General features: G+C 40.0%; 1 protein-coding gene across 3 annotated transcripts in view; it reads left to right on the top strand.

Annotated features, from left to right (window-relative positions):
• FSTL4 (follistatin like 4) overlaps window positions 1-20,214 on the top strand; it is a 350,480-nt gene that overhangs the window by 317,175 nt on the left and 13,091 nt on the right. For 2 of the 3 annotated variants that reach the window (XM_081893316.1, XM_081893314.1), the window contains 6 exons: window positions 7,449-7,610; window positions 9,381-9,515; window positions 11,584-11,610; window positions 15,387-15,505; window positions 17,308-17,457; window positions 19,028-19,135. In XM_081893316.1, coding sequence (XP_081749442.1) covers window positions 7,449-7,610; window positions 9,381-9,515; window positions 11,584-11,610; window positions 15,387-15,505; window positions 17,308-17,457; window positions 19,028-19,135 — 701 coding nt within the window. The remainder of the gene's footprint in view (window positions 1-7,448; window positions 7,611-9,380; window positions 9,516-11,583; window positions 11,611-15,386; window positions 15,506-17,307; window positions 17,458-19,027; window positions 19,136-20,214) is intronic. The other variant, XM_081893315.1, reaches the window with a different exon arrangement.

The raw sequence follows: 20,214 nt of genomic DNA, 5'->3' as shown, positions 1-20,214 counted from the left end.
ATTTGACATGCCTACTCAGAAGGAAGTCCCATTGAGTTCCATAGGGCTTGCTCTCAGGTAAATGAATTTACCTGAATTGCAGCCTTAGCCCCTGTTCACAGCCTAACCACTTCTATGAGCACATTAATGATGATAGTGAAGACGTTATTGCATGAAGAGACATCTTCATTTGTTTCAACTGAAGAGAAAGTAAGGAGACCAAGAGGGACATTTTCTGCTCTAGTGAAGTGAATGAATAATCCCTTCAGCATAAAAGAAGCTGTGTGTGTGTGTGTGTGTGTGTGTGAGAGAGAGAGAGAGAGAGAGAGAGAGAGAGAGAGAGAGAGAGAGAGTGTTTTCTGACTCTAGACTGGAGCATGGATGTTGATAAAGGAAATATGGATTATTTATTTAGAAATGTGTACCTCACCCTTCGAATGCTTTTGCACTGCTAAGAGCAGCTGACGGTTAAAATACAGTATGCTGTCCAGATGCTAACTATTGATTCCCATAATAAAAGAACAATATAAAACAAGCCGATATAAAAAATTAAAACAGGCACAGCATACAAACCCCCCGAACAGAGTGCACTGTATAATACGCCACCTGCCAGGCAGAAACTTGCTGGAACAGAAATGTTTTCACCAATCGAAGGAAAGCAGTGAGGGAGGAGGCCAAATAAACCTCCCAGGATAAGGTCTTATATAATGCTGGTTGCAGGAAGGAGAACACAAAAACCAGAATGTAGAGATTAGGCAGGCTGTTGCAGGAGGAAGTGCTTCCTTGAGTATTTTAGAGCTAAGCCGTTTAAGGTTTTAAAGATAACCACCAACACTATAGCTTGTGCTTGGAAGCACATTGGCAACTAGTGCAGTTGTAGTAGAATGGGTGACATATGACCCCGTGGCCAAGCACCCATGAGCATGAGCTTTGCAGCTACATTTTAAAGTTTCCCAATGTCTAGCTCAACAACTTTTCCGTCCGGATTTTCACTGTTTGAAATATGACAACCCTACCAATGTCACCTTCAAGGCAACTCCATGTTGAACATAGTACAATAATCCAACCTGCATGTAACTAAGCTGTATGAATTACTGTGGCCAGGTCTTACGTTTTGAGGAACAGGTAAACAGGAGTACCAGCCTAAGGACCACCTTACCCTGTGCATTCCAAGTTGATCACTGAGATCACCTGGGGAAGCACCAGTGCTATTTTTCTAGAAAAAGAGGTGCTGGAACTCACCATAAACACCTCCCTCTTTCTCTTAGAATGGCAACGGCACCTACCTGAGAGATGCTGGAACTGAGTTCCAGTGAGTTCCCTCTGGAAAAAAGCCCTGGGGAGCACTATTAGTATTAGAAGTCATGCCTTCTGTGTTGTGGAGCCATCTCTGTGGAACTCCCTCCTACTGTGTGGAGGGAGCCAGTGTGGTGTAGTGGTTAAGAGTGGTGGTCTTGTAATCTGGTGAACTGGGTTCACGTTCCGGCTCCTCCACATGCAGCTTCTGGGTGGCCTTGGGCCAGTCACACTTCTCTGAAGTCTCTCAGCCTCACTCACCTCACAGAGTGTTTGTTGTGGGGGAGGAAGGGAAAGGAGATTGTTAGCCGCTTTGAGACTCCTTCGGGTAGTGATAAAGCAGGATATCAAATACAAACTCTTCTTCTTCTTCGTCTTCTCCTCCTCCTCCTCCTTCTCCTGGAAGTCAGACAGGCACCATCCCTGCTGAGTTTCAGATACTTGGTTAAAGCACTTTTTTTCAAAAGGCCCTTGCGTCATGAATGCTTTCCTGACGTTTTAAAATATTCTGATGTTATTCATTCAAATTCCTGAGATCTCAAATTTCTGAGGCTGAATTTATATATTTAAATTTTATATATTGTATATTTCTTATCACTGTAAGCTGCTTTGAGACTTAGGCAGGGAGAAGTAGATTAAAGCATTTCTGATACTGTGTTTCAATTGTTGTAAACTGCCCGGGAGCTTAGGATGACGGCGGGGGAAGAAATCATACTAATATGTGATATATAATATTGTTGCACGCCACTCCAAATGGTGCCAGATTCCAGGGGTTCCAAGTGCTTACCCAGGGCTCTTGTTTCCTTTTGGGAATGAGGCACAGCAGAGATGGTGGTGTCTTTATGATATATGGTTTATTTACACGTATATACAACCTGAGCTTGCAGTAGAGGGGTCCACAGCATTAACACCCCCAAAGAGACTTGCTTCTCCCATAGCCACAGCCTTGGATTCCAGCAGAGATCAACCATTTCACTGCCTCTCTGGCTTTCCAGCTTGCTGTCTTGCTTCTGGGATGCAAAACTCCCCCCTCCCCCACAAAAACTGTCCCGGTGATTCCATGTAGATGATAAATATAATGAGGAAACAAAGCTGATCCTTATGGGTCACCATATGCCATTGAAGTGTCACATGCCATTTCCACCAGAAATGGAGTCTTCTGGAGTAGGGCCTTACCCCACTCCAAAAAACAACTGGAACCATTTCAAAATGATGCCTCCCAATCCCATCTAAGGCATATAGTAGCTAAGATTCTGCTGAGAAGTCCAACAGGGGCATATTTACCTTGCCCAATTCTCAGCAAAGGAGAACAATAGTTTCGTTCCAAAAACAACACCTGAAGCAGGATCAAAGTGGTGGGTGTTTTAAACTCTCACTTTTTTTAAAAAAATGGGTCTTTTGCTTTGCTCATTTTGAGCACTGCTTGTTTAAGTAAAGTTATAGAGCTTCATCTTTGTTCTGCTTGTGTTGATTAGCTTTAATTAGCATTATTCACTAATGAAAGAAATACTCTTGCCGTTATGCTATCAAGCACTTGCAAGGATCAAGCCACATTCTTTGCTTAAATGGCTGGTGATGAATCAGGCTATAAAGAAAGTCAGTCAAGAAAGTCAGGTTAGCACAATTGATGGGCATTCGTACCAGAAGTGTTTAAGAAAAACAGCCCAGCATTCATCTACTTGCTTTTCATACAGACAAAACTGCCTATGAATCATAAGCTCCTATGAATTTGATTGTTATTTTTTCCTAATGAGCCAAACTGCTTTTTTCCTCAGATGCAATATGACTTCAGTATGTTACCATCTGCACATAATTTTGCATTGTTCTACCCTAGATTCAAGAGACAAAGAAATTAGGTAATTAACAGATTTGTTTAAATATCATCAATCTGCCCATGTTAACAAAACCCTCAGCGAGTTTGCCTATTTCCTTTTATAGATATCCTTTGAAAACAGGTTATATTAAATGAGGATGCTACTCTCATGCCTATTTAAAGATATGATGTAATGCGTGCTAAAATTAGTTTGCCCATGGCTGTAATGAGAATTGCTCAGGAGCATAGTGCTATTAATATGTTGGACTTTTCATTCTTCTTAATTTACTAAGAGAAAGTTGGCTTTTGTAGCAGCCTCAGTACACAAATCTCTTTTCTTCAGAGAGAGACTCTAACAAATCTGGCATGCATTCTTCCAGACAGTTCATGATTAGTAGGCTTGGCAAAGTCAGAAAGCATACTGTCAGCCTGGTTAGAGACTCTTATAGTATGTGAAGCTTATTGTAATGAATGGCAGAAAATATCCTAACAGCACAGTGTGCCTTGATGGTTTTATGGATAAAATAAGGTAAAACCAAATGCCTGATTTAAAATGGAAGCAAGGTTAGTTCCTATCTTCTCTCTCCACAATTGCCTCCAGTCACTTCAGTTCAAGTTACACCTGAGCTGTCTTTTTTTACATCTTTGTAAACAAAAGGACTTGAAACCATGCTTCCCTTTCTGATATCGTTTACAGTATTCACCAGAACTATTTTTAGTTCTGGTGAATAGACTTAAGAACTATTTTAGTGATCAGTAGGTAGGTACAAGATAATGGAATCTTTTTGCGGATAGTCACCGGAAGGAAATAGCTCAAGGGATATTGTGGATGAATATAATTGCTAGATGTTCTTCCTTTCTGAAAATAGCACTGGGGACATATTAATTAGAAGGGTTCCTAGCAAGTTTTAATTCTGGGTTTTGGTGTTCCAAACTGAGTTACCACGCAAAACAACAACAACAACAACAACAAAAAATCACACATTGTGCTTGCATCTAAAGTTTGTCAGCCGACATCATCCTCTTGAAAGTACCTTCATTGTGGTAATATTATGAACTGAGCTAGCTCAGTTTGGTGAATATGGCCCCTCTGTGATACATTTTAAAAATATCTAGTCAAGTTCTTGCAAAAAATGCAACCTGGGAAGATTGGAGGGCTCTCACTATGCGTGCAGATTAGTACCAAGATGAAATAATGGGGGGAATGAACGATAAGAGTTTTTCATGGATTCCTCCACTCGCAAATGACAAATTCATGTCAAAAGATGAATTTCACAAAGATTTGATGCATGCTGATTGTAAACAAAAAATAAGTATTTTTGAATCTTTGAAATTGTATAAGTTTTGGTTCCAATGTGCAGTCTAATTTTAGTGTCTGTGTATTATTTTTCCACTAGAGCTGCCAAAATACGCTTTCACACCACTCTAACAGATTTTGCATATTTTGCTTATTTGGGTCACACTCTACTGAGTGAATGTAGGATTCAACCCCTTCTTTCTTCAGTTCTTGTTTAAACACCAACCAAAACTACGGTATTTCAGAATACCATTTTAAATTGGATATATGAGGCTGGTTGGGGCCCATAGATCAGAGAGCATTCTCAGTATCATCACCACCATTTTTTTGCAGCATACAAAATCAAAAATGCAATTTTCAAAAATCCATACATACAGTTACATAAGAACCCACCCTTCCATTTTACAATGCTATAGGGGAAAAACCTTCCCTATGCAAAACATATGGCAAACACAAATGTGAGTGACATCATAACAATGTGACTAAACTAGCTTGGCTGAGGGGAAGAGAGGCAGCATAAGGAAATTACCCTAAATTCACTGAAACACGTCATGGTGCTGAGAAGAAGAAGAATCAAGGTAGCTTTCAACAGTGGTGAAGTTTACGTTTTCAATACAAAATGCTGCTATATACAGTTGCATATCAAACTAGCTATTTGATAAATGTGTGTTTTCCTCAAATGGGGCCTTATTCTATCTATCCTTTAGAGACAAGTGAATTCAAACAACACTTTTTATTGCATCTATTCCGGTAGCAGAAATGTTCAAACTGTGATCATCTCAGAAATGCCCTTCAGACAGGAAAGCAATGTCTTCAACATGCTCCTTCAGGATAGATATAACTCTCACTGATGTTAATGGTGTTAATTTGTATTTTATGACAGAGAAGATTCAGCCCAAATTGCTCCCTGTTGCTGGTGTTTACAGTTTTATTTATTTTTACTCACAAGACACCAGGGAAAGGACACAGAATACTGCCCTCATTCTAACGTGTTTTCATGCCAATTCCACTTCATCACCTGCCTTTAACATGAAAAATGAGGGTGTTGCTCCTTGCTCTCTCAAGAAACTTGTGCATTTTTTTTCAAGGTTCACATCAGTGCTGGGATTGCATTCACCACCGATCCTAAGTTTTCATGAGAGCTTCCCATATTTTGCCTGCCCAAACCTCTGAAATATCTTGCCTTGAGTCCTGTCAGGGGGAAAGATAAGGTATAAATAAAAATATAAAATAATAAAATTCCCCCCTCCACCAGCAATTTTGCAGCCTGAAAAAAACATTGGGGAAAGACAGAGGGTATATTTAAGTTCAGCGTTAGTACACACCACAAGCACAGAATTCACCTCTTCAAATACCACCAGCACAGTACATCCCATCTGGGATGGTGTAAATCTGAAAATCTAGTTTTGCCCATTTCATCTCAGCACTAAACCAAACATAGTTTTACGGGCTGGACTACTAAAACGTTGAGTTGTTGACACCTATGTAGGATTGAGCTGTTGATGGCAAAATCAAGCAGTTTCTAATGCATGAGTTGGTTATTTTTAAAAGCCCTTGGAGTAAATAAACAATTAGATCAGAGTCAAATTTGCAGCACAACCCAACCCCCAAGAATTACTTCTTAATCTCTCACGTTAGAATTCAGTAAAGACCAGTGTTTCTTATAATAAATTATGTGTTATTTATTTATTTATTATTTCATTTAGCGAACTGCTTCCCATTACAAACCTTTATACAAACACACACACACACTCACTTACACACTTAAAACAAATGCATATATATATAAAAACATTTCTTGAAATACATATAAACAATTTAAACCGCAACAGTATGTACATAAAATCATTCAAATCCAATACAGATATGAACTGGGATGAAGATCTCCATAGAAGACACAGCAAGAGGCAAAGAGAATAGAGATCTGATGTATAATAAGAGGGAGTTCTAAAAGATAGGGGCTGCCACACTAAAGACCTTGACAGCATTCAGAATGGGCCTCTTGGTAGGATGACATCTCCAGGATACTTTCTCCGACAGAATGCAGTGATTGGTTGGGTATGACACAGTCCTTTGGGTATCTTGGTCCCAACCCGTCTAGGGTTTACACACCAGTACCAGCATTCCATTATTATTATTTTATAAATATTTTTTGTTGTTTTTCTTTTTTTAAAAAACACAAAATATAACAGCCTTTCAGATACATATCAAATACATTTGCTCTGTCGAGCTTGTGACTTCCCTCCTTCCCTTCAATTGGTTTTCCAATTTCTAATAAATTGTATGCGCATTTTAACTGCCAGTTTCTGTCCTTCAATATATATATCAAGTCCATTTTTGCCCATGGTCAGATACTATTTTTACATTATGTTACAAGATTTATTTCAGTCCTGCTAGTGTCTTCACATTTCTGCAATTATCTTTCAAGTACTCAATATATTTACTCCATTCTCTTTGGAATTTCTGGTCGCCCTGGTTCCGGATCTTAACAGTCAGTTTGGCTAACACCACATAGTCCATCACACCAGTACCAGCATTTCAAACCTAGCACAGTAGCTTATTGGTAGTCAGTGCAACTCTTTCAGCAGCAGTGTAATGTGGTGTGTGGGTGTGGATGTGGGTGTGGGTCAACTTTAGAGTACACAATCAAAAGCAGAAGAGTGCCAGTGGAAGGTTGCCAACTTTTTCTCATCCTGCCAGCTGTCAACTCAAAATCATACACCAAAAAGGTACTTTTCTTTCTGAAGGGAAAAGATACAGGCTTACCACATAATTTCCCAGCATTGCAGAAAGGTACTTGGAGTGCAGTCTTGAGCAGATAAATGATAGGAAAGGAAAAGTTTACAGCCCCTTAAAACACATACACACACACACACACACACACACACACACGAAAGAAACATGAAATTGCACATAATGTATGGTTTGGATCCATAATGTTTGGGTCCTCTATATCCCTAGCTGCCACAACAATACCGTGTTGTAAGTTGTTGATGAGTAAGAGCTGACACCTAACAGCTTAGTTTAAAGCCACCCATTGTTTTGTTTTTTCTCTCTCCACAGTGCCACCAGTGATTCGTGTGTATCCTGAAACCCAGGCACAAGAACCCGGGGTATCAGCCAGCCTCAAGTGTCATGCTGAGGGGATCCCAAATCCCAAAATCTCCTGGCTAAAGAACGGCATTGGTATCATGCCCAAATTGTCTAAGCAACTGATGCTATTAGGTAAGGGTAAGAAAAGTTTGCTTTATCTGACGTCAAAAGGAACCGAATTTATGCTTTTTCTCTTTGCAAAATTCAACATCAGTCAATACTTTCTACGGCTTCTTAGGTAAAATCTGGATCAAGTGCTGCTGTATTGGTTGAGATGAAAAATAATTGGCCCTGTGATGCACCAAATGGGATGAAAAATAATTGGTTCCATGATTCACCAAATGAGCCTCAATGATGGATGCCCTATGCAAGAGATTTTGCTGGCACTATGGGACTTTCTCCCCTTTCCCCACCCCATGCATCCCACATACCTCCTGTGTGAGGGGTAAGGAGAGGGGGAATTGTTCTGTCTGACAAGCTGAAACGCCTGTGCTGACAAACAAAGCACAACGCTGGATTCCTCCAGTACACTCTTTTCATATACATATTATTGGAACGAACAGATTATTTTCTGTGTTACTGGAAGTAACAGAGCAGACCTGTTGCACATGGGGGGAGACTCCATGGAACAGAAACCACCACATCCAAAGCCCTGTTGGATAGCAGGGTGGGATAGTTTTTTGCTCCAACAAGGGTGTGTTGGGGAAATGAGGGGCTCTAGAATCCTGTAGATCCTTGACTGCCGCAACAACCCCAGGATGTGCTCCTGGAACATCCTGTTTCAACCTGCACCTCTAGCAGAACAGCTACTTCTGGGGAGTCCTCTGCAGGCATAGTGTGTGTGTGTGTGTGTGTGTGTGTGTGTGTGTGTGCGCACGCGCACTCTAGCAGCACAAGTACCATCCTACTAGTGGGCCTCTCACCTTTATGCAGTATGTACATGGCTCAGAAAGCCCCTCCATGAGCCAAATGCTGGCTGAGGGACTGTGCCCTAAAGCAGCTCTCAATTCTTTTCATCAGTTTACAGTAAATTTCTCAATTCCTGTATAATTGCCACTTTTAGTATCTTAGATTCATAGTGTCAAACTGCCTGTAAAAAAAGCTATAATCAAAATTAATATCCCAAAATTCATGTACAGGCTTTTAAACAGCCTCTGGAAGGCCACATGTTTTTCAAAGAATTTTACAATGCTGCTGAATGGAAATGATTTTATGTGGTTTTACTTCATTTTTAATGTTAAGTTACTGGCCAGTGAACTGTTTTAGACTGTTGTTTTAAGTGGTTGGCGTTACCGAAATGTGCCATTGTATTTTATGGATGGTTTTGCTGCTTTGTGAAGGCTTTGCTTTTAAAGATGCCTTAGAACTATGTGAATAAATACAAGAAATGAAAATATTATCAGAAGTTCAAAGATTTAGCCATCTGATAATGTATTGTCTACTGTCATTCTCTTATTCTTGGAAAGATAAGTAAACTTTTTTGACTTTCCAATGTCATGGTAACCAATCATTCATCCTCAGTATTTCTGGACTTCTTCAATTGTAAGCAATCTCAATTCTGGAATAATGAGTTCAAAAACATAATTGTAAGGCTGAAACCCTGTGTTGTATCCCACATAGTTGCCCTGTTACTGTTAACACAAGGACTTCCTCCTGCACCATAGAACTTCCTTTCCTCTTCTCTCTCTCTCTTCCCAGTCCTCCAGAACAGATGGGCAGGTGTGCAAGGAAAGGGAAAAGTCCTTATGCTAACAGAATTACTTTCTTGGATAAAACCCTCTGAGCCTATTTGATTTCACTGGAACTCTCTGTCAAGTAACTGTGTTTAAGACTGCAGCCTAAAAACCTCACTTTCCAGAGCTTGTTACAATTTATAGCTTTTGTGGATCTTTTTTGTTGCAGCAAATGGAAGCGAACTTCACATCAGTAGTGTCCGATATGAAGACACAGGTGCCTATACTTGCATTGCTAAAAATGAAGTGGGAGTAGATGAAGATATTTCTTCTCTCTTCATTGAAGATTCAGCTAGAAAGACGCGTAGGTTTAACTTTTACACACACTTTCTAAGCTCTTTACTATATCTAAGGTTATGGTTTGAGTTTTAAAACTGCGGATTTAATTGAATGGTACCAAACTGGGTTTTGCCTGAGTAAAGATTCACATGATCAAGCTTAATTTCAAAGTAGCTGTCTGCTTCCCATTTATCACCAACAGTAGTTAATTAATTACACAATTCTAAGGGACTTTGTGGTTCCATTCACTGTTGTTATTTAAAACTAACAAACTCTGGTTAAGAACTTCCACATTGTTCCTTAGTAGTCTGCTCTAATATATAATGAGTCTGAAGCAAAGACGTATTTGATCTTCACTCCTGAAATTCTGCATGGAACATGAGAAATTTAGTGATGGGTAGACCTTCTCTGTGGTTTGGAATTAAGCCTAACCCCCACCCCCAATTAGTTCAGCAAACATCCAGCACAGTGTAACAGCAGCAAGAATGCATTGGCACCTAGAGGTTTTCCTGCAGACTCTGCCTCTTTTAGCTTGTCTGGAACACTCGCTGCCATATTCCCTCTTCTAGTAAATCATTCAAGGCTGGGGATTATGCAGATGGCTCCATCCAGGTCAGGAGCATTATAGGCTATGGATAAATCTCTAGACCCTGTTATGACATAATCTAGAACACACCAGGGATTAGAAACCTTCAAGCTTGCTGCGATTATCTTTATATCCCCATGATGTCCTCCATGAGATCATTGATGCTGGGGCAGCAAAATCCATACCTGTGGGGTCACAGTATTATCCAAGGCCACCATGCTCTGGCCTCATTCTGATGGCATCTGCTGGGCTATATTATGGCGTAGAGTTTAGGGGTACTCTTTTGCTCCTGTTTTGGAGTTTAAAGTGCTCACAAATCAGACCCATACCACTAATGAAACCTCATGGAAGTCTTGCTTATAAAATATCTGCAGGATGTCTCCTGATTTGAAGAAATATGTGCAATATGATACAAGGTTCAGCTTGCATAGCAGGGAAGAATGCAAGATTTTTCATTGACAGTCATAGAATTACATTCCTTGCCATTCTAATTAAAATTGCAGTCAATTTGTATCTCTCATTTTCTTGATGCTGAAAGCTAACAAGGCACTGCTGCAAAAGAAAAATATTTGAAGCTATCTGTCTATTGTTTTCAAAACGCAACACAAGATTGGTCTCACAATCCTTTGTAGCATCGTGGGAACCATTGCATAGGACTGTGTACAGCCAGCTTTACACATTACTTTTCTAAGATACGCCAACAAGATATTGCATTTAAAAATTTAGTGCATGAATTTGACAAACATGTATTTTCAAATGGGCATATAATCACAAAACAACAACCCCTAGGCAACTGGGATTGACTACAGCTCCCTAACAAATGTGCCTTCAGTCACCAACGCACAATGGAAGATCAGCCCCAGGCATTTGTTCCACAAGTAAGAAATGTAAATAAATATTAGGGAAAAGAATAATAGTAATCTCCATGGCAAGGCTGTTTTTTGCCAAGAGAAGGCTGTAAAAATAAATTAATTAAAAAATAAAACTTTGAACATCAAAATGCTCATTAATGAATATTAATGAAAAGAAAGTCTGCTTAGCATTATGATTTCTGTAATTATCTGTTAGAAAATGCATTGCATTTACAGCAAGCTTTCATGTGGTTACAGCTTCTGTGTGATTCTACAAGATAAAAGGCCATTATTGTGGAAAGAGGAGAACTGTCTGCTCATGAAGAGACATGTTTTGTAATCTTTACTTAGGCAAAAATCAAAAATATTTAATTTAATGAGAATTTTCTCTCTATAAAAACTTTGATGTTTGCTGTGGGGGAGGGGCAATAGATGCTTCAACAGAAAAACTGAATTTGGTGAAGTTTATTTTGTCATATCTTTACTCAAGTGACATCATGTGTCTGAATTAATACTGTAAAGCTATCAGAGGAAAAACAGTTTTAAAAAACCAGAATGTTAAAATCCTTTAATTGCTGCAATGAAATTTTGACAATGTTTTTTTTTTTTCCTTTTCTTGATCATTTTCTGGCTCTCCCATTTCTCTGATGCTGCAGTTGCAAACATACTGTGGCGAGAGGAAGGTACTGCAGTAAAATTGTCTTGTTGTAGTGATAATGTGCTTGTCTGCTTTAATAATTCCATAATGGACCATTCTCCACTGATTTGCCACTAACTTTAGCAATGTCAGCAGGTCTCAGCTTAGCACGCAGGCAAACCCAACAAATAACTGGTAGAATATTAGTGATGCAACTTTTCTAAAAGACTCTTAAGTTTCTATGATAAAGATTTTCTGAACAGGCATTCAGAAAGTTAACAGCATTTGAAAACAGATTCTTAAGTATGTAATCATCAGCAGAAACACCAGAATGAAAGTCACAATTTACTATACTTTAAGTGGAATGTAAGTACTCTAATTTACACCAACAAATCCTGCTGTTCTTTGTTCATTTACATCACTTGAACAGATGTTTATTTTCTAGGCCACATATTTCAGCTCCATATTTTTTGCTAAATAAATATCAGGAAAGCTGTTGCTCTCCTTCCCTTCAACCATGTAGAACACTGCTTACTCCAGTGACAATTGTTTATTCAGCTTGATCAGATTTATAGTGTGCAGGTTAAAATAATCCTTAAAACCTTAATGGATTTACTTATTGAGGTCTGATTCATATATCACCACAGCAGAGCAAGATGTGTTTTCCTTGGCCTTATCTCATGTCACCATGATGATATATTAAAAAGCTGGACCACATGATGGAGCCAATTGCCAAGTGTTCTTCCTACCCAACCAGGAAGGAAAGGTGATAGTTGCCACACCCCCATGATTCTAGCCTTCTGAGCATTACTGCAGCACTGTGGGACGATTCTGCAAAAAGACTCTCTTAAGTTCTCGCAGGAGCCCTAAGTATTGAGATATGTCTACAGGAAATTGTACAATGAATCGGCAGTATAAATATTTGCTGGGCAGTAGGAAATAATATAATTTTTCCAGAGTTTCACATCAAGTGAATACCTACCATATTAATTTGCATGTGCAAAAGCTGGTCAGGGACAGTTAAACTTGTTTAACTTATTTTGCCATGTTGATCATGAGATGGCATGTCCTAGTGGTTCACTGATTGGGCATCTATGGCAGCTGAGATGAACTCAACGTTCCATGAATGGATGAAATAATTGGCCTGTGTTGACTCCGTCCAATTAAGTACCTTTAGTATCATAGGATCACCGGGTTATTTCTTCTTCCTAGATAAAGCCTCTGCAATGCTGAAAGGGCACTGGAACACACCTTACATTAGCATGATATCCTGCATCGATCAAATCTTTCCTTGGAGTCAGAGAAGCAGGATTTAGCTCTACCATCAAAATACAGTTTTTTCACAAAATACTAGAGTGGTTGTTTCTGATGTTCTAGGCTTGTGTGCCCATTCAAGAGAAGTGTGCCATAAATGGGGAAAAGGTAGTTTAACGGTAAGATCTGGTACAGAAAATTTCAGGCTATGAACTTTTGTGGACTTATATAGATTATGTAAATTAAATAAACTCTAAAAAGTCAGTAGCCTGATATTTTTAACTCGCATGCTTGGAACTGGCATATAGGAGGGAACGGGAGCTCTGTCCCTGCTCCAGAAACCTATGGCATTTCCATGCAAGGAATAAGGACCTTTCCTGCTTGGATTCTTTCCTTGGTCCTGAAGGGAAACTTCTTATCTTTAAGGGCTCTCTTCTTTAAAATGTGGTTACTTGGGGCAGGATGTACATAGGCTTAGAAAGCTTGAGTAATGCAATGCTGGTTCTAATGAAGGCTAGAACATGGACTACTGCATTTTCCTCATGGAAAATTCATCAAGGCTATGATAATAAACCACTAATGCTTCAGCAACATGAAATTGAGTCATAGCATTACCATAAATATCTGCTTTAACGGCAGGGCAAATGAAAGCTGAAATGTGAACATGCATTTTATCAAACGATCATAAAGAGCAGGGTGGTTAATGTGCATGAATCTGAATATAGGCACAGTTCACACTTACCATAAGTTAATGCATGATTGTTATCATTTGTTTTAAACTGTCCCAACTTTAAACATCTGCAGAAATGTGCACTCATTGCATCAAGGGCCAAATCCTGCTTTCTAATGTGTGTATTCAGTCCTCATTGAAATGAAGAGGAACTGTGTGCATGTGGCAAGAAAGGATTTTGGTCCACATTTGTTGAAAATGTCAGCCTAAGATATGCCTGAGGTATTTTAGTTCTTCAGCAGTGATGATAACATAGGAATTTGCTACCCGTGTGTTCAGAAAATGCATGATCCCTCACTGCAGCATCACATTTAAGGATCATTGATCCTAGATCCACTTTGATGCCTTAACTGGGGTATTTCTGTGGTATAATTCAAAGGCTAAACTTCATATATCAAATTCTCAGCACACCAAACGGATATAATAAAAGCTATATAATGTGCAAGTGTCATTGTGCTTTGACGCTATGGAATATACACCAGAGGACTCAATCTTGCAAATACTCATTTTCTATTGCATACTTGTTTGCAAGATCTGTGACTCCAGGAGCAGATGTACTGAAAAGCATGATGAATTGCATCAATTTAACAGCAACAAAAAGCAAATATTGCATGGTTGTTACCTATTTTTTAAATAAGCAATATTTTCATTATTAAATTGCCAGTGCACAATCTCGCCAAAGTTAGGCATTTCTAAATCGAGCCAACTTCAGTGAGAGTTCTCTCATGTGCTTAATTATTTCCCTTTAAATAAATGGAAATGGAAAATGGTTACACTTTGGCTGAATTGTGCACTTTGTGATTCCTTGATTTCCAATCTTGGAAGCGTTTAATGTCATCCAGTAACTTTTCAAGTCTGAACAGGATACACAGTTTATTAGCTTAAAAACAACTATCATCCACCAAAGGTAACTTTTTTGATAAATTGAGCTTTCATTTTCTGTACAAAACAGTTTACAGAAGTAAAACTATGGAAGTTTGGCAGATAAGTACACTATCAACTTTATTTGGGATGACAGAAGCCATTACAATACCGTATCTGTAGAATATATATATATACATGTGTAGTGAAAGGATTTCTGATGAGAGTGATTGAAAAGCATACAAGGTATTCATTACTGCATTTGCATGTAATGGAAAATGAAGTATACTAGCAACGTTTCAGGACATTTCTGATTAAGCAGAAATGTAGAATACAATTCTTTTACTAGAATCTCACTGACAGGCTATTTCCCCCCCTAAAGCTTCTGGAATGCCCCAGTTTTGATAGATGAGTGCTATTGCAATGCTAAAAGATTCCACATTTGTGAATTACAGTTTGCAAAATTTCAAAAATGTTTTTGCTTTGGTGGCTATAAGGATTTTCCCCCACCCCCTAAATGTCTCTAGGCCACTGGGAAAAAAGTATTACCCTCGACAAGTCAGTAACACCCCTTATTCCAAATTGTGTGAAATGCATGGTTGCATTCCAGCATTTGAAACATTTACCTGGAAAGGGCAAAGGTATTAGCAAACTGCTTCTAATGCAAAGGAAAGAAACCTGCATATTAATTTGATTGCAAAACACATGATCCCAAGATACTGTCTTACATTTGTAACTGTTACCACCAAGGCAATACATTTTTGAGCTTATCTGTACCTCTTTCCTCACACCTTGAAGCCCTACTTGTGACATGAACTTTAATTTTGTGAATGCACCAAAAGCATCCAAATCTCTAGGGGGTTTTTGGTTTTGTTTTGTATAGTAATTTTTATTTTTGAGGTTTAGCCTACTTTTTTTGTTTTTAGACAGGAAATTATGACATGTTTTTTCCCTTGCTTTTTTGTTTTCTCTTCAAGGGCTCAGTGTGGGAAACATGTTCTATGTCTTTTCTGATGATGGAATCACAATAATTCAGCCAACTGACTGTGAGATCCAGAGACACATCAAACCAAATGAGAAAGTTTTCTCAAGTTATGTAAGTTTGGGGTAATTAATCTTGGTCCTGCATCAGGGGTGTAAGAAGTCCTTGTATTCCTTTCCACCCTGTATTTATCGCAGGCAGTGCTGCTTTTCTGCCGCAGTTCAGATTCTGTTAAAAACTACATTATTTATCTCACTGCCTGCTGTGGCAAAATTGTGAAATTTATATATTGTACATGTAAAGAGGAATTCAATGTTGTCTATGTTGACCACACTATCAGCACAAGGCTTTCAGTGTACCGGGTGGAACAACCCCTTCATCTCCCCCATGTGCTGGGGGCACTCTCAACCTGCTGAGGCAATTTTAGGACTGCAGAGGGAATGGGGGGGAGCCCCATCGCAGAATTGGAAATCATTGCACAGGGCTTCCACTGGTAGGACTTGTGAGGTGAATCCCTACCATAATTCATGTAATTATGCCAAATTTATAAAGTTTAGACCTGGAGTTTCACAGGTCTGCAGTTCCATACATTCATCTGAATAAACCACAATGTGAGGAGCACATTTTCCTAGCCACCCAAGTTCTATTGAACTGAAGGTTGAGAAATTTATCAAGAAACTCCTGTTGCCGAAACATATGGTTTACCTCAGGGTAGACTCTACCTTAGCTAACTTGAGGCCCTGTATTGTGAACCACAAGTTCCATAACTGAAATATGGCTCTCCCAAATATTCAATGGCTATATTATTGTTTGAATATAGTCTGTGATGGCTTAAAACAGGCATAGGCAAACTCGGCCCTCCAGAAGTTTTAGAACTCCCATAATCCCTAGCTAGCAGGACCAGTGGTCAGGGATGGTGGGAATTGTAGTCTCAAAACATCTGGAGGGCCGAGTTTGCCTATGCCTGGCTTAAAATAAAGCTGGCTTTGTACCTCAGTTTTGCATGTCCATTCTTCCCACAGCAAACTGGGGAAGAAATTTCTACAACTTTGAAAGATTTGAAGATATTTTGTAGGGCAGGGAGTTGTTCTTACTTTACTAATTTAATAGCTGAAGAAGGAGGGCATCCTGCACTTAAAACTTTTTTTTAATGCTCCATGTGCTCTTGCAGTGATGTGAGGCTCTCTGTGCACAGGCTTCCATTGCAACCGTGTTTCCTGGAACATGTGTGTGACTACCGTATTTTTCGCTCTATAAGACGCACCAGACCACAAGACACACCTAATTTTTGGAGGAGGAAACAAGAAAAAAAATATTCTGAATCTCAGAAGCCAGAACAGCAAGAGGGATCACTACGCAGTGAACGCAGCAATCCCTCTTGCTGTTCTGGCTTCTGGGATAGCTGTGCATTCGCTCCATAAGACACACACACATTTCCCCTTACTTTTTAGGAGGGAGAAAGTGAGTCTTATAGAGCAAAAAATACGGTATATGACATTGTGTGGGCATTCCAAGGAGTCCTGCAATGTGGGATCCTGTGTAGAGAGAATCTGGTGCCACTGCAAGCACACACATGGCCTTTATAAATGTTGAAATGCAAGAGAGACCCCCTCACATTTAATAAGGTAGAAATCCCAGCCAATGAAAATTCCACTGAATCACTACCATCTCCACCTCCCTCTTTAGAGGTCTCTTCAACTTGGCCTCAGCCCCATCAAATGACCAAAAGACAGGTCCCCCAAAAGGTTTGCCAGAGAACTAGCTCAATACCACAGGTTAGATCTATTACTCTCAGCACAAGCCGTACCTTCAAGGTCTCATTGTTTTACCTTCTATCGTTTTCCTCTGTGGCAGACTGCCTGGATCACAGCACTGAACCTAAACTTATTAAACCTGCTTTCATTATTTTATTTCAGGCAGAAATCTGTCCTAGAGTTGAAGGTGAAGCCATTCAGTCCTGCCTCTGGGCTTCCGCTGTCAATGTCAGAGACAAATATATTTATGTAACACAGCCAAAGTGGAATAGAATAATGATCCTTGATATCCAGACTCAGAAAGTCATTCAGGTAACTTCCCAGGGGCAACTGAATGCTTTTGGATGGGGGACAAAAAGGTTTCATACTGCCCAAAATTTGGTCTCTTCCCAAAGGAGGTTCTAGCTATTGACTTTGTTAGTAGATTTGTAAAAATACAAATCTGCGGCTGGGTTAGCAGCATGTTAGGAGTATGGTAATACCCCATGCTCGACATCCTGAGGTGGCTACTAGAAAGAGGATCTTTACTAATCATGTCGCTAATAGTTTGACAACAACATTTTGACACTATAATACCTGTCAATTGAAGTCCTCTGTTAACAACATAGGTTGTAATATGTAATGCTGATAACTATATATGTAGAGTATTGTCATATTCTGAGGCCGCAATCCTCTACACATGTACCTGAAAGTAAGGTCCCACTGAACACAGTGGAAACTTACTTACGAGAAAGCAAACACAGGATTGCAGTTTCTGTGAAGTTGTAATTCTATGCACTGAACTCTGTGACACTTTCAAATAAATATGAAACCCAGATACTAAAGTCAGTTTATGGCTGGCATGTTAGGCCCTTGTCATGTCCACAACACCTCTTTCTTATTCAAAAGGCTGCCACAACATGGCCACATGGAATGGAAGCATGTGAGGCCAGTGGTGGATGAAGGGGGTGCGATGGGTGCAGGCTACCCCGGGTGTCATCACTGAAGGAGGTGACGAAATGACAAAATCTAGTTTAAAAAAAAAATTGGGCTCACAAAACTTTATAGTTCAGTCCACAAATGCAACGAAAAGCAGCTGGCACTGAGTGCCACACTGCAGGGGCCAGCACTTACCACGGGGCCTGCAACATGCCCAAGTCACGCTTCTCTCCTGGGAGTGGCGTGGTGGCTTGAGCACCTGCAGGCTTGGCGCTGCCTGAAACAGCAGCGTGAAACTTGTGTCTGCCCACCTCCGCTCCCTCAGCTGCCCTATAGCAGAGGGAGATGCTGCAGAAAGGTTCTACACAGCAAGCCCTGCCCCCCATGGGCAGCTCGCCCTGCCCCCGGGTGCAGGACTCGTGTGCCGCACCAGGCACCCGAGCAGCTAACTATGTCGCCAGGTGAGGCACTGGGGAAGTTGGCACTTTATGGGTGGAGATCATTTAGTTCCCCGCCAGTGTCCCTGCTCAGTGCCAGACTCCCTACCATCTCACTGCTCTCCATTTCTGTAAGCAACAGTGTTGCCACTGCCAGTACTGCTCCTAAGAGCTATGTGGTTCAAACGGCAGAGAAACAAAAGACACAGGTACCATACTGGTGTGCCACACCATCTGTGATATACATCTGGATGTAAATTGTGTATAGATGACAGGACTGGTGTGGAAGCAGCTCTGGTATGGCAGCAGCTGCTTTGCTGGCAACAACTTACAAAGCAGGTCTCAGTATGCCAGCGTATTAAACTGTGTGCGTACAATGGCATGCAGTGGTGTAGTGTCTAACTTGGACATGAAATGCAAAATGTGCACAAAGGCTTTCTTAATAGCTTACAGACCTAATCAAATGCATAACTTACATTCTTTTTCATAAGGAAGAGCTAATGCAACTTTTTTTTGTTTCTTTGAAGACTTTGGACACTGACCCTCTACCTGTAAAATTACATTATGATAAGTCACATGACCAAATTTGGGTACTTAGCTGGGGCGATATGAAGAAGTCTCATCCGGTTTTGCAGGTAAGCCTCTTACAAATCCAATAATTAATCACAATCTTCTTTTAGAGCCATTATTCTTATCAGCAGAAATTTAGGACTAACATTTCCTACCAGAAATCTTATTTTAATGTGAGCCTCAACTCTGTCTCCCTCCCTCATCCTTATCACTGTTTCTTTTGTTTCAAACACTGTTTCAAACACTCTGCAAATGCAAAGATCTGCACAAAGAAAACTTTTGAATCAACTATGTAGACTTTTTTAAAGGTTAAGAACAGAGCTGATGGGGAAATTTATAAACCGGAAATGGGGGACGTGAGGCTTTCTAGATATTGTTGAACTCCAACCCCCATTAACCCCAGCCGCATGGCCCATGGTCAAGGAGAAGAGGAGTCCAAAAACTTCCATAGTTATGTCCAGCCAGTGGAAAGGAGTAGCACTGCATAACTGGCCTATTGGCTGAAATGTTGGTGAAACAACAGGCTGAGAGGGCAGGGGTGGGGTAGCAGTGAGGTTTGGGTGTACCAGCAGAGCCAATCAGGTACTTTTGCTGGTATGACCACATTGCCCTAAGGTCTCTGCTATCCTGCCCCACCCCCTCACCATCCTGGTGCACAGGAGCAATGCCACCCCTTCTCACCAGCTGCTCCTATCTGGTCAGCCACAGGTTCCCCCCCCCCCAGTGTAAACTAAATAATTCTTCATCTGCCAGTGTGAGAACTGAGGACCATTTTAATTTCATTATTTTTTATCTCAAGCAGTGTCCTTCACCATTTCCAGATCCCTGATCTGACCTGAAACATGTAACTCATTTAAAAATTATTATTATTATTATTATTATTATTATTATTATTATTATTATTATATTAATTTTACAGGTATAATTAATACCTATCTACTTGTTCTCTCCTTCTCTTTCATTTTCTCTCCTCTTTCCCAGTCCTCTTCCATGCTTCACTTCTACCTTTTTCTTTTCCAAATCACATTTGTAGTGCCATAGCTACCATCCCAACTCAGTTGTGAATTACAACACACCAATTAATTAAATACCTGCATTCTAAAGAACTCATGGTTGTTACCATATTTTTCGCCCCATAGGACGC

This window comes from Podarcis melisellensis (genome assembly GCF_964234715.1).
Source record: "Podarcis melisellensis genome assembly, chromosome: 2".
Lineage (NCBI taxonomy): Eukaryota > Metazoa > Chordata > Lepidosauria > Squamata > Lacertidae > Podarcis > Podarcis melisellensis.
This window is presented reverse-complemented; position numbering and strand designations above follow the sequence as displayed.